Raw genomic sequence first — 14946 nt, forward strand, 5'->3', positions numbered from 1 at the left:
ACACAATACAGGCGCTACATTAAAACGCTGTTTAGGAAATGGCACCAAAAAAAATGCAATTGAGCTGTGAGACAGAATTAATTTCTCTATGCAACGTTGACGTTACATCTTCGTAATAAACGTATTCGGTGGCAGCAACACTGGAAACGCACTCTCTTCTCGATAATAAACTAACGTCAAATCCAAGTCCTACAAAACCGTTGTTATGAGGTTAACGTTACTAAATAGGCTTTGTCTCTAAAATGAAGTTAACAATGTCCAGAGCAAAAGTGATGACATGATGGCTAAGTTAACGTCTTAACATCCTGGCTAGCTAAGTTGACGTTAAAAGTGTTAACATTACAAATTAACTTTCACGGTGAACATGTTTGTTCTTATTTTGTAATGTTGGCCAACAGCAGCTGCTATTTGTTGCAGTGCCAAGGTAAAGCTATTGAGATTTTATAGTTGAATAATTGCAGAGCTAAGCACTATTTCTCAATGTAAACACCGACTTCAAAGGATTGGTTCGGTCCAGCAAATAGCCTTGTCCGTGTCACTAGCGACAGGCTGATACGGAAAAGCTAACAACTACCAATGGTGACGTAGCAGCAAAGTGTCCCGAAGAGGCAAAACTACGAGAAATATATCCCATCTCATACACAGACACATATACTTCTAAAACTGTCAACCGGCTACTCCGTGGATCATACCTTGGACACAGTCAACGTAAAACATATTTCAACCTAAAGTTAGCACCCAGGTAACCTAGCTAGTTCTCCAGCAAGTAGACATCTCCATCTGGTCGAAGCTAACAGCTAAATGTTACCGATAGCAGAGCTAACATTACCCGGTCTAAGGTCAGGGTTGGTGTGTATTTAGGTATGTCTGTTGCAAGAAGTTTAAAGAGGCCATAATTAAAACAGCTCACCTCACAAAAACAATATCGTCTCCTCATACATCAGCAAAATCCAAACAGCCACATAGCTTCCCAAAACGCTGATGGTCGCTTCATTTTATGTACCGGACTAACGCTGCGGCTAGCCGGCTGGAAGGAGAGTGGGGGAAGTGCACGTCGGCGGAAGGCAGGCGGTGCGGTGGTGCTAGCTAGCTCTTCAACTAGAAGTAGATACTGCTATGGTTAGCTAGCCAACCAACAACTTGAGCTTTGTGTCGACTGGTCGTATAGTGCCGGGGAACTACTAAGCACTGAGACAAGCCTTCAACCAGTGCCGAAAAAGGCTCCCCAGCCAAACTACCTATCTGGCTGGCTCCTTGCTTGTTGATTTAGCTTGAAGGCTAATAACCTAAGTTAACAGTAGCTAGCCTCTACTCTGTTCTGGAATTTCGGTCGCGAGGTCGTTAAAGCTACTGCAACTTTGCACAAAATAGTGCATCCGAAAATTACAGCCCCAAACTTTGTTGACACGACAGTGAATATATTTTTTCTTTAAGTTTTAGTCGACTGCAGGCATTCATCTACCTAAATATGCAGCTCAACTTTGCATGGGTACCCTTCTATGGGTCACTAGCATCTCCACTTCGCTGAACTGCGTTGCGTTTGCACACGGCTGTTCCGCCAAGTGGCTAGCCGCTGCTAGCAGTGCTAGCTAATAACAACTACGTCAAAAATAAACCCATGCAAAAGAACGAGCAAAATGTGTGTTTTATTACTAGATACCAGTAAAACGTGTTATAGGTTTAGTACAACAATGGAGAACTTTGTGCAAGGGTGATCATTTTGCACACACAAGTTTTTAATCAGGAGAGCGCGGACCACTGAAATGGTAGATATCAGATATTAGGTCATTAGATTTTCGGATCCAGAGAAGCCATTTTTCATTAGATTGTTATGATTGTAGGACCAAAGCTACTTTGCTGCGGATGAATGCATTCGTTTTGACTATTGATCAGCCGCGATCTACTTGAGCTCGATATTCATATTTCTCTTTGCAAATTCATTGTGTAACGTTAATTAACATAACAAATGTGTACTGAGCACTTCACCACGGTTGCTAAGTCCCCATTCCGCCTCTGTTTCTATATTGCTATGCATTGCGCATTTGGCTGGAGTGACTTGAGAGTTGACTTGAATCTACCATGATCTGAAATAAACCTCGACCAAGTTTTCAGCGCGTTCACTGATAATGACCGAAATAAGCCACTACACCTTTGTAGCTCATTCTGAGAGGTTTTATGGTGTACCCTGGCGATTTGTGGCCACATTGGTTTCCCTTATTATCCAGGCATATGTAATTACCATCCACGAAAGTGGTATTTGTAAATTGTTATCAAGCGACATGGGAATTAATCAAAATAAAATAATTGTATAGCCCTTAAATCGTACTGTATTGTGTTAAAGAGGTTGGCAACATGCTCGGTGCTTCAGCAGACAAGAAGACACACACTTTACAACCCTTATCCTCTGACACTGAATCAACTGACATTTCAGTGGATTACCTTTTTCCATTTTTTATTTAACAATTATTTGTTCATGTAATACATTATCAAATCTGGTCTTCAACTATGGTTAAGAAGCAATCATAATGTATGCCTATACTGTGGAGGGTGGGATTGGGAGGTGGGCCTTCTTTATCTTTAGGTTGTCTTATCACCTGAGAAAATCACAGATTGTTAGTTTTGAGTTAAAAATACTACTGAGTGATGGCATGTTAAGATCCTAATACCTTGCATACAGCAACTTTCAACAGTTATGCAGATGTGGGCAGATAGTCCTCTCAAAGATGCATGCTTTTAAAGCTTTTTTCCCCCAAAAAGTGTGTCATAGCCCACAAGGAATTTTGGTGAAAAATAAAAAAAAAAGTTCTGTAGACTACTAAGCTGTGCAGATCTTGCACATCCTCTTGTATGTGTATAGTTCTTCTTAAATCAAGACGCCAACCTCTCCATGCCATCCTTTAAAAGGGATTTCACGAACAAAAAGCCTGAGGCTGTACATGCAGTAAAGCTTGGATGTTATTGGATTGATCCTGTGAACTTACAGAAAATTAGGTTGGGTAATAATAATAGTAATAATAATAAAACTTTATTTATAGAGCACTTATCAAAACAAAGCACAAAGTGCTTCACAACAAGATAAATAAAATACCACAGTAAATGATGAAATATAAAGAAATAAAAATACATAAAAGCAATAAAATAAACAGCCAGTTCAGGTAAAATCAGGATATGCTTTCCAACAAAAATGTGTTTTGAGAAGAGACTTAAAAGAAGACACTGACTCAGACAACCTCATTTCCTAATTTCAGTAAGTCAGTAGTCTGTCTCACTGTGAGAAGGTCACAGGTTTATTCCACATCAGTTACTGTATATCTCCTGTCATGCCCTAGAACAAAACATTGAACTGTTACAAGTAAGTAGCTTACTTATAGGCTATAACTCTAAATTAATGTTAGTGATCGCACACAATTGCCTGACAGCTCATCTCCAATACATTGTGTGCTATGTAAGCAGTGAACAACCACCTGCTGCAGTGGGGTGATCTGTAGCTGACCCTGCACTGTGAAACATCTGTGGTTATGTATATGTGCAGAGGCATCTATGTACAGAATGCGCATCATGGTGGTGAAGAGACCAGTAGTTCTTTTCATAATTATCATGAGCTACTTGCGTGCACAAAACTTGAAATAGTTGACAGCAGTTCCCAATGAAACCAGATGTGAAAACCCATGCTTTTTAAAATCATGACTGTTTGACTTAGCAGCACCCTTTACATGGTTATTAGTAGTTACAGTAGATAAACACGGTTTCATATTGAGTTAAATCATGTGGTTTTTGATAATTGCTCACTAGATTAGATAATTAATAATTGGTTTCTGAGGTGTTAAAATTACTGAAAAATCAGCCTACAAAAAGACAATTGCCACTCAGGGTCTAAGTTTCGATCACATATGGAGTCACAAGTTCAATTGTCTGCCATACAGAAAGATTTGACTCAATTTGATCAGGTGTGGCATGTGAGGAAAATTCTATAATGTTTAGGAGGATGTTCTGACACTCAATTATTTTCACATTCATATTAAACCCATGACATATCTCCACTGATGCATCTTTCTCCTTCATGTCTCATTAAATATTGACACAAAAAAACCTTTGTCATTACTCTTCAAACCTGGTCACACTAGTCTGTCTTTTACAAATAGAAAAACACCCAAGTATATTTCGGTCAGGAAATGGATGTTTCTCAGTGTCTGAATGTGGGGTGTGCAGGTTTTCATTTTGAAAATAGGTTATAACTGGTCCCCCTGACAGGATTAGTTAACTCCCCATTTAGCTTTAGCAAGATTGGATTAGATTTTGGGGGGGCTGAGACTGGTTGGAAGACAGTGACTGATTGGCCAATGGATGTAAATAGAGGGTGGTATTAGGACACCAGGCTTTTCCTATTGGCTAGTGAACAGAGTCGGTGCTTTCCCATCTGCCTCCTGAATCTCAAGGATAATCCCCTAGAATACCTCCACAGATGTTTACAACAGAACATAAACCACAAGAAGAGAATACAGTTTGGGTGCTCAATGTTACATTTATATACCTTAAAGAGCAGTGGGAAAAAAACAGCATAGGCTACTTTTAGAGGATGCTGTTTGGTCTGTGGTTTGTTTTCATAATGTCCTATCTGTTTTGAGTTCATAGTTCTGATAACACAGTGTGGAGTACTCCATTCAAATATTTGCTGTATTGTCAGTACTGTAAAAATGCATTCCTTGACAAAAAAATACAAATTTATAATATCTCGTTGTACATAGATCGTTACCAATAAATTACAAGTATTATATATCAAATCAAGGTTTGTTAAATTACACTTTATTATCTAGAGTAGTTATTATATGTACTTATTATTATAAGAAACCATATGAAATAAAATTCACAGGCATAATATCAGTTCCTCCACAAGGGGGTGTATAACCTTGTACTTCATGTCCTGCATATAGCCTTACACATTATTATGAACCTTTGAAAAGTAGATTTACATAAAAAATAATTAAAGTAAATATTTAATAGTAACTGGTAACAGACAGATCACCAACAGATATAGTACTTGTGACCCAAAGAGATCAGTGTATACCAATAAGAACTCCTCATAGTTCTTAAACCTGAAAATTTCCTTGAGGCAGCCATGTGATAAAGTCTGTGTCGATAAAGTCAAGGTGGTGGCACAGTGTGGGGAATATTTAAGTACATCTGGGCTTTTCATTAACCCACCAGCCTGTTGACTTGATTTCCACAGAGGTCTTGAACACTGTAACATACATAATGCCCAAATACAACCCTAGAAATGTTCTATTTGCATATGTCTTGGGTTTTTCACACAAAGCAACTCAGTTTTTTTGTATTTAGACTTTTACATTTATACAAGACAGACATACAAAACAAAACAGCAACCACAAAAAACAACAAAGAGTACAGACCAGTACAAGGACACATTATACAACAACACCTAACATAGGAGGGGGGTATACAGTACAGTGGCTCATAATTAATTATTCATTTCATTATCATAGTGTGTACTTGACCTGTATAGGGCGAACCAAGGTTTCAAAATATACTCACATAGGGCTGCTCAGTACTAGTCTGTATTAACTGCTGATACGCAATGCTGAAATGCATTTCCAAACTTGATCCCAATTCATTCCAGAGTTGTATTTAGTATTGCAGATCATATCAGCTATTAGTTCTATACCAGTGAGATTAAAAAATAAGTAACCACGTTTCTATTGAGAAACATTTTAGCTTACGAATCTTCCAATTTAACAAAATCATTCTTTTAGTAGCCAAAAAGCCTAGACCGACTATTGTCCTGTCTTTGAAGCCCTATACCTTTGCAAGCAAACAACAGGACAAGGGGAGAGATTTATATTCATTATTACTGAAATCGAATCAAACACTTTTGTCCAAAAGGATTTGACTGCAGGGCACAGTATAAGAAAGAAGTTCCCACTTGTCCACAACCATGCCAGCAGAGATCAGAGGAGCTTGGGTCTAATTTTGTAAGTCTGAAGAGAGTGATATATGCTCTGTGAAGGATTTTCAATTGTATAACTCTGAATCTGACTGACTTGGAAATTACTGCAGGGTCCATCCACATTCTTTCTCACTTTGCAGAGGTGATTGAAACCCCTAAATCTTGTTCCCATTGGGACTGAGTCTGAATGTTGAGATTCGAGGATTGAATCAACATCCTGTACAGACCTGAGACAATACCTCTGTCTGATGCTAAAGACCTGAATTGTTTATCTGTCTCATAATTGGACAAACTGTAAGAAATTTGTGTTCAAGTTATATCTTCTTCTAAGCTCCTTCTTCCCATTCTCTACGATTTGTGAAATTTCTGTAATATTGTGTTGCTGCCATACATATTTGACAGTGGATTCTCTGCAGCTTTAAAGGTTGTATTGTGCCATATTGGACGCAAAAGTAGATCTTGTGAAGCCCATTTTTTATAAACTTTTTAATAATATCACACAAGAACTTAATAATACCAGCTTTGTAGGTGGAACAGGATGATACCACAGTCATGATAATGAAATCGATTTGTTCTTGTCCTTTACAAGATACTCCTCCAGCCAATCCCAACAACAGAGCAACTTAATTTTGCTAAACAAGAAAAAGACAAATCACAAAATTTACTCCAGAGCTGAAGAAAAAGCAGTGTTGCTTAATAAAAATGACATTTTAATTTGTTTTATGACATGACAAGTGAGGACATACAATACAATCCAACAATGTAGTGGAATTATTATAATAAAATGAAACGTATATATTATGATTCAGAAAGTAAAAAAATAAAGATTCTGCTGTGGGAAAATTCATTCCTATCCCAGTTGAAATATATATATATATATATATATATATTTTTTTTTTTTTATATATATATATAATTAAAAGAAATGACATGATGTACATAAAAGACTATGATATAGTCATTTTGGCATGACCATTTTTACATTAACCTGCTCAGACAATTTGTCTCATCAAACTCAGTCTCTTATAAAATATCACTTAAGTATTAGCATGTATATCATTATGATAGATTATAATGCAAACAGTGGTGAAAAGCAAGCAAGCCATTCCAGTGCTTTTAATTTATTGAAGAACAGGAAGTGTTAGCATAAATGTATCAACGTTGCAACATTGAACACTGTGACATGTACTGAGTCTACAGTTTTAGGCTTTTAAGGATGAAATGAGTCTAAAAAGATACATCCAAAATGGTACAGTAATCTAGCATACCAGTGCACATCTGATGTCTGTCTTTGCAAAGAGTGCTTCTCTTTCATTTCCATCCTCAGAGGTTCACTGAGATTGTCTTGTTTGTTCAGAATGCCATTATTCACATACACACCTGCTTTGTCCTTTGTGGTCAAAGTGCTACAATGAAATGGAGTCTTAGTGCAAGCTGTTTCACTATCTGTGGTCTGCCGTTCTTTTGTTGGCTCCCCCCAGAGTAGCTGGTTGAATGACGAGAGGAGTCGGAGAGGTCCAAATGCCCAGTGTGCAAGTCTGTGGTCTTCCACCAGTGCATAGCTGGATGCCAGCACCCCATCAACAAACACAGTTCCAGCTTCTGTCAAGGGAGCATACACTCCTACACTCTCCTCTAGCGAAACTGAGATGATTCGAGATGGACGTACTTGACCCTCTGCTGTATGGATGAGAACACAGTCTCCTGTTTTGGCTCTGCTAGCAAACTGAGCCTGGTACTGACTGCTGTCGAGTCTGCAACTGGGAGCTAAAAAGACCAAGTGATGTGGAGTAAGGGCCAATCTATGGCCATCTTCTGTCTCCAGAGACAGAAAAGTAGACCAGCTTTCTTGGTCCCGGTGAAGAAACAAGAGGACTTGGCTAAACACAACTTGGCCTGTCCCAGACAGGGCCATGACTCTGTCCCCAGGAGCCAGTGATGACAGGCTCTTCTGCTCCCCTCCAGCAACAGTCACCCGGGCCCAGCCTGGGAAACAGCCACCTTTTTCCACAGCAACAGAGTGATCTGCAGGAAAATCAGCAGAAAAAGTCAAGTTGACTTTTTTGTCCTAAATATCCTGATACACTATCCACTGAAGTGATATAATTTGACACAGTTAACTGCATGATCTGGTATGAAAGCTCCCTCCTTAAACTTACCAGCTTTGACTGAGCAGTGGATATGATATTTGGACTCATAGTGGACCCAGTCAAAGCCAGCCTCCACAGCCAGCTGAGCTAGAAGACCATACTTCTCTGTTTCTCTGTCGTTAGTGGTTATATCCACGGCCCGGCCTTCATAGTGCAGAGAGCCGGGAGGGTGGTGACCGTCCTCATCCCAGGCCTCTGTGACACGTAAGTGTACCCCTGGCCACTGGTTCATCACTGCGATAGCCAACCTGTTTAAACAGTCCTTACATCGCTAGGAACAGAATGAGACAGAGGGAAAGTGTTCAGTTTGGAACAGTAATAACGACAAATTGGCCATTATATGTGACAATATTAGCTTATCACAGATATATCGATATTGGCACATATGTCGGTCAAGTCGCCATTACATAGTTTGTCTACCACAGAGCATTGACAATTATTTTTCAACTGTAAAATATTCCACCCAGTACATATCTTGGTTACAGTTCTTTTGAACCAAATTTGAGGGATCATTATCAAAAACGTTTTTTTAATGTTATAGATTTATGTTAAAAATGAATATCGGCCAATATATCATTATCAGATTTCTAAACTCTCAAATGTCAACATCAGCTTTGGGCTCTACTGTAATATTATTCTAAATAAAAATACTGTTATGAGTAGGGCTGGCATCAGATAACTAGTTACATTTTGGATCTGGTTCCAAGTTGGTAAAATACGCAGATTTATTACGCCAAAAGTCTAACAACTCTCACATGAAATATTTTGTCCTCTTCCTTTTTTCTAACAGCAAAAGGTAATGTACAAAAGTACTTAGTAGCCATTTAGTTTAATAGCAAATATGTATATGCAGTGTAATGTACTATATCTGGAAAAACACGAGTATTAGAACAGATTTATATTTGAATGTCGATCTTTGAGTTTTAGTTCTTAAATATTAAACTATAAATGGCCTTTGGTGCTTAAAGTTGTTGAAAGCTACAAAAAAAAAAAAAAAGGGATTCAAAAAGACCAACTCATAATCATCATCAATAACAAACTGGAGAGACTGATAGCACCCTTTATTCATAGGAATATAAGTTAAATAATGTGTGGCTTGTATCAATATTATTTGTGTAATTCTGAATGTTTCTGTGTACTGTTTTTAATTGCAATCCATCTTTTAGTTTATTATTTTGCCTTGTAGGTTGGGTGGTGGGTTGATTTGTGTATTATACTTAGTTTTTCTCTTGTATCTTTAGATATAAAAATATATTAAAGAATATATATATAGATTCTCAGTTTATTCTCAGTTTATTTTAAAGACAATAATAAATATTTTTTAGTCACTCGACCTGCAGCATGTGCCATGTACAGTAAAAGGCATGTCTGAACCCCGCTCAAGTAGAAGTGACACTTGTAATAATTTATTAACGGGGGGAATGGCACAACCTAAGTGTATAAGAGGTATGTACAGTATCTGAGCCTACTGTACACCTCAGTGCACAGACTGATTTCAGTGCAGCTCACAAGAAAATGATTCCAGTATTTAAACACTGGCTCCCAGGTTATGATTGTTTGTCTGCTGGCATCAACACACAATTCCTCCTCTACTCTGCTAAAGGCCATCTCAACCTTGCTCAAACAATCAGAGTACAAGAACAAAGCTACTGTAGCCAGTTTGGCACATTCCTTGGCCTTTTCGACAGGGTGACAGAATAATCAAGGCCATTCTCTGCCTTTCCAGATTGTTCCAGGCATGAGTTTCTCAGTTTCACCCCTGAGACATTTGATCAGAAATGCGCGCAGTGACTCTTAACACCCCCGTGGGCTGTGATGTTACAGACTGTGTCAGCATTGTCACGAAATAGCAAGCTGAAAAATGATGACGTCAGCAACCGAGGTGATACACTCATTATCATCTCTTGAACATGCATTATCTTGTGATGTGGCAGGTCTCGTGGCCTATAACTGATAAACTTATCTTCCAACTGAATAATTTTAAAAAAAGAGTTTTGGGAAAGAAAGTGATGGGGGTGTGAGCGGGAGCAATGGAGGGAGAAAAAGTTGGGTGAGAAGAAAGCAGTGTAGGGGAGAGCTGAGGTTGGGACTAAAGAGAGAGGGCAGAGGGGAAGAATGTATGGGTATGGACTTGGGAATGTGACAGCAAGAGTGAGAAAGCGAGAGGGACAGAAAACAAACTGGGTACATTTTTCTCGCAATGCCATCGAAGAGAGGCGTTTCATTGTCAGAACTACAATAGCCGCTTTTCCGACGCTGCCATTACTTCAGCAGGCGGGAATTTTGTATAGGCGACCCCTCTGAGCCTCCAAATGACGCACAAAGAGCGTCTTTCACATTTGGGCAAAAGAGGGGCACATGCACACATACACACACTCAGACTGGGCATCAGAAGGGCACACATATATGGCCGCAGATTTCCATCACATACAATCACTCGGGGAGGGGAAGGAACACAGATTCATATCCTAAACAATCATAGAAAGCCGCAGCATCCAAAGCGGGGTGACATCTGAGCGTCAAGAAACCCTGTGGACATATTCAGCAGCGTGGCATTCAAAATGTTTTATCAAAAAGCTGACCATCTCCCTGCCCAGATCTTAAATCCTCTTGGTCACCAATTGTCTTTTCTAGGCATGGGATTTGAATTTGGATACGTATCCCCAGTAAAGATTAAGGAATTCAAGTTTAAGTGTCATGCCTGGATATTTCTCCTGGTAGGCACACTGAGAGCCTGTCACAGGAACAGTTTTATTTCCAATAACAAAGACTTTGGTTAAAGATTAAAAGGAAGTGTTCCTGAAGGGGAACACAGTCTCTTAAGGGGTAGTGTTGAATTACATCCTGATCTTCTTATCTCAAGAAAAGGGAGGGGAAGTTTGGTTAAAACTTACACACTCTGTGTTGAACATTTGTCTGTGTGTGAAGAGCCTGGCAAGGGCAGGTAGTGTAGAGTACGGCAAACAATGACTGAGGTTATGTGATTTGATTTGATTTGAAGGTGCCATGCCAGGTAGCAGGGTATGAGCTGTGAACTGCTTACTGTCCCTTCATGTGAATGTAGTTAATCAATCATCCAGCAGAAGGATTGGCTTGAAAAGGTTCAAGAGACACCGGTGAGAGCATCCTTCAGTCAATCTGCAGCTCACTCTCTGCCCTGTCTGTCCATTTCATTGTACTTACCATAAAACATTCACCAGGTATTACTGGGGTCAATGGAAACACGTGATCCAGTGCATCATGCCATTCAACAAAAATCTAAAATGATTAAGCCTGATTAACCATAATACACCAATCTCACCTTAGTCATGAAGCGGTCTGCGTTGGTGTTCTCCTCATCCTTGAAGACAATGTCTGGGTTGTAGTTGCCCACAAGTTCATTGAAGCGCTCAGAGTTGCGTGTGATCTTGCCCTCTGCTCTTCCGCTGGCACCGAGGTTGTTTTCTGAGAAGTTGGGGAAAAACTGCTTGTAGTGCATGGCTGTGAGTTTCCTGGGCCTGGGGCGGACGCCGTACCTAGGGCCCGGGCCACATCCCTGGACCAGCCATATACAGGTCCACACAGCAAGCAGGCCAAGCTGTGCCAGGCGGGCCCACCAGGACTGCTTCATTGGGAAGGGTTGGGGCTCCCAGGAGTCAGTGGCTCACAGTGCCTACAGTGATACCCCAGTTCCAGGTGTGTGATAGCATGTGAATGAGGGTCAAATCTTGGTCCATTCCAAATCATGTGGTATTAGAGCTGATATTAATATGACAAAAACTTACTAATTACTGGGACATGTAGATACTTCTTTGTACTGCACTCACACTTGTTCAAAAAAAGAGCTTAGTAGTACAAAGTCAGTTGTTCTGACTATAGGTTTGTACTGTTTTGATGATTGCTTTGACCAAAAGATACAGCCCAATGAATGATCTGATTGACTGAAATCAGTTTCAGAATAAGTTTCTGAAGGTTGGCATCAGGTATTAAAAATAAGAAGACATAATAGGCGTGTAAAGTTTCTGTCCAAAGATTTTGCCAACTATCAGCAGCCTCTAAGCCTCTTGTGAACTGAAAGTCATCTTCATACGTCCTTCGCAGGTACCTGCCTTGACGCAGGTGTTTTTCATGGGTTTCTAGTCACTTACCGCTTCTCTCTCTCCACGCAGTTCCTTTGAAGAGACACACAAACGGACGCACACCAAAAGGACCGACGGCTCGCTGACTCCCTGCAGTTCCTATGGACGCTCCTGTGGCGCTCTCATCCTCTTTGTCCATCCAGAAATGCTTCTCTTGAGATTTTTCTTTTTCCTCCTCTCTTTTGTCCACCGTCTTCTGTCGCGTTTCAGAGCTCCTGGCCACCTTGCACCAGCCATTGGGTCTTATTAGCGTCCGGACAAGATTGCCCTCCCTTCCTCTGCGCGCTCTCACTGCGACAGCACACGCCTCCAATTCAACCTTACAAAGGACATATGATTAGCCTACTCACGGTATGTTAACACAATGACCCACACCCCCTCCGCCCCGTTAAATATTTGAGGGCAAATAAAATACTGATAGTTTAGTCACTTTTCCATATCAAACCCAATTGCAAAGTTAAATCAATGACACTTAACAAATCACCCTAAAATGTTTTCAAAAACTTTTGAGACACATCATTATTTAGATATCAACTGCTACTTTTATGAGGCACATACAGTATATTTACAGCTGAAAAACCAAATTCTCATGTCAGCTGAATAGTTTTAAACCAACATGCCCTTGCTTCTGTCCGCTCATTCCACCCATCAGAGTGGACCGTTCAACTGTGATGACTTTGTACTTATGTTATTAATAGACAGAGTTGAAGGTGAGGGTCTGAGAGGGAACACAAGTGTCCAGCCTTGACACCCCTGACTGTGACTTACAGTGCTGCCTTCCTGTGTTTGGGGAGCCAACCTTACCCCCTGAACCCAGTGCACCCAAGACCTCTCCACTGGAAACACCCGCTGGCCACATCAACATATTATTTTTATCCGTCTCAGAACAATAGCTGGGAGAGTCATAAAATGTGTCAGATAATGCCAAAGAGGGAGCAGAAAAGAAAGGAATCACTGTGTCTTAGGGGTCTGACATCTGTAATCACATACGGAAGCTTAAATTAATGGCGGGTTAAAGGTCGAAGTGTGTCACCATCCTATCTGTAGCTTCCTGGAACACTTGAGGACTCAGTGCATCATGGCCAGTTTCTTCACAATGACTTTGTTTTAAAGAATCTTTAGCCATCTTACAACACAGCTGCTCGGTACTTTCTGGATGTTTATGTACGTAGTTTTGTGTAAGTGCATATCTTTGTTTGCATACTAAAGATGCTTCAAGATTAAATCACTATTAAGACACTGTCTTAAAATACAATAAGCAAAGCAAGTCTTATCGAAAAAGCACCTGTGAATTGCTCATACTGTACCTAATATTTACAGCACATAAAATTTGCTTTTGCGTAGTGATGATGCATAGGTCACTGAGCTCCACAGTGGCCATGGAAAGACATCCTTGTTAGGAAAGTTTCCAGAAGATCCCAGGATGTTGTAGGGAGGGGTGGCAAGGCGAAGCTGCATCTTCCTGTCCTTATGATCAACATGGGAGAAGGCTCAAGTCTGGCCCAAGCAACACAGATGAGAGATATCAGCCTTCATGACAAATGCAGGGAATGACACAATCAAAAAAAAGCAACAAATACTTCCATAAGTACCCACACCGATGTTTCTTTTCAAAGCCATATAAGAGAAGAGATTTCCATCTGACATGAAAGGGAAAGGAAGGAAGCAAACATCTGCGGGTTGGAAATAAAGTCATTATTATTAGTTTTTATTTTGGTGCCCCCATCCTCCTGCCTCCCCCTGCCTCCTTCTGGCTCTTAGCATTTCACTCCCCCATTTCAGGATGGGAGTACATGGCTGGGTGAATGGTTGGGTTTCCTGCAAAGCCACAGCACAGAAAACGAGATTTTTCCTGCCCGGGTTAGCCTACCCTGCTTTGTTCTTTCCAAATGGACGCCTGTGCTTGCACCTGGGATAGTGGTCAAATACAGTACATACCTGCAAGCCAAGTTTTTCTTCTTCTGTGGAGATGTCAGTGTCTTACAGGATCACTAAAGTTGGCAAATACTGGACATCTACAAATGCAGCCAAGGATGAAATTAGGATAGCAAGCTCTTTTTTTTAAAGGATACAATCATTGTAAAACAGAAATTAGGTTTTGAAACAATGCTGGCTTTGACATCTCAAGTGTTTGTCTTGTCTCTTGGAGCTGAATAGACACTCTGCAGGATCCACTTCCTCAGATGGAGGTCATTAGGAGGGTTGGGGGGGGAGTCAAGGAACTGACACCTAACCACCCCCCTACCCTCTCCCAAACACACACACGTCCTTTCTCTCTGCCCACCACTGCACCGCCCATTCCACTGTCTCACACCATGTTATCAGAGCAGGAAGAGGCAGGGTGGTGCATTCTGATGTGGCTACACATACTGGATGATTCTTGGCTTATATGTTGTAACTTTGTGTTGGTAGGTACTCGCCATGATCGTCTTTAAGAATACACCTATCACTGCATGTGTCATGTGATGTATTCAGGTGTACCACACACAGTGATGTAAAATGTGTATGTGAAGTCCAGGTTTAAGTTGCTTTGCTCAGGCTTGATTTGGCCTTTGAAAAAAAGCACCAGTGAGCTGAGGTTGAGGCGATGCTGCACTGAATTGGACAATAGACTGAGAAGGGTGGAACTTCCTGGCCACAGACAAGCAGGTCAAAGGTCATGATGCTATACGTTGTTTTGTGAACCTGACCCCAAAAAAGATCATTTACATTGTAT

General features: G+C 40.4%; 2 protein-coding genes across 5 annotated transcripts in view; both read right to left on the reverse strand.

Moving 5' to 3' along the window:
• kmt2d (lysine (K)-specific methyltransferase 2D) overlaps positions 1-1494 on the reverse strand; it is a 38449-nt gene extending 36955 nt beyond the window's left edge. For 2 of the 3 annotated variants that reach the window (XM_044212184.1, XM_044212182.1), the window contains exon 1: positions 911-1456. The gene's annotated coding sequence lies outside the window, so the exon portion shown is untranslated. The other variant, XM_044212183.1, reaches the window with a different exon arrangement.
• A 5157-nt stretch (positions 1495-6651) lies between these two features.
• dhh (desert hedgehog signaling molecule) lies at positions 6652-12836 on the reverse strand. 2 transcript variants are annotated; one of them, XM_044211058.1, is made up of 5 exons: positions 12789-12836; positions 12240-12549; positions 11414-11556; positions 8122-8383; positions 6652-7987 (listed from the first exon to the last, which is right to left on the reverse strand). In XM_044211058.1, the coding sequence occupies exons 1-5, from the start codon at positions 12819-12821 to the stop codon at positions 7173-7175; spliced, it is 1563 nt and encodes a 520-aa protein (XP_044066993.1). In that variant the 5' UTR covers positions 12822-12836; the 3' UTR covers positions 6652-7172. The 2 variants fall into 2 exon arrangements, with proteins under 2 accessions (XP_044066993.1, XP_044066994.1); XM_044211059.1 differs by lacking the exon at positions 12789-12836 and having other exon boundaries at positions 11414-11764; positions 12240-12377.
• Positions 12837-14946: the final 2110 nt, after the last annotated feature.

Source organism: Siniperca chuatsi, linkage group LG10 (genome assembly GCF_020085105.1).
Source record: "Siniperca chuatsi isolate FFG_IHB_CAS linkage group LG10, ASM2008510v1, whole genome shotgun sequence".
In the NCBI taxonomy this organism is placed as follows: domain Eukaryota; kingdom Metazoa; phylum Chordata; class Actinopteri; order Centrarchiformes; family Sinipercidae; genus Siniperca; species Siniperca chuatsi.

Coding starts and splice junctions, on each gene's coding strand:
- dhh (XM_044211058.1), bottom strand. CDS start 12,821: ATGAGAATTTGGTTTTTCAGCTGTAAATATACT. Junction 11,557..12,239: donor TGCGTGGAGAGAGAGAAGCG/GTAAGTGACTAG, acceptor CCAACTTCTCAG/AAAACAACCTCGGTGCCAGC. Junction 8,384..11,413: donor CAGACCGCTTCATGACTAAG/GTGAGATTGGTG, acceptor TTCTGTTCCTAG/CGATGTAAGGACTGTTTAAA.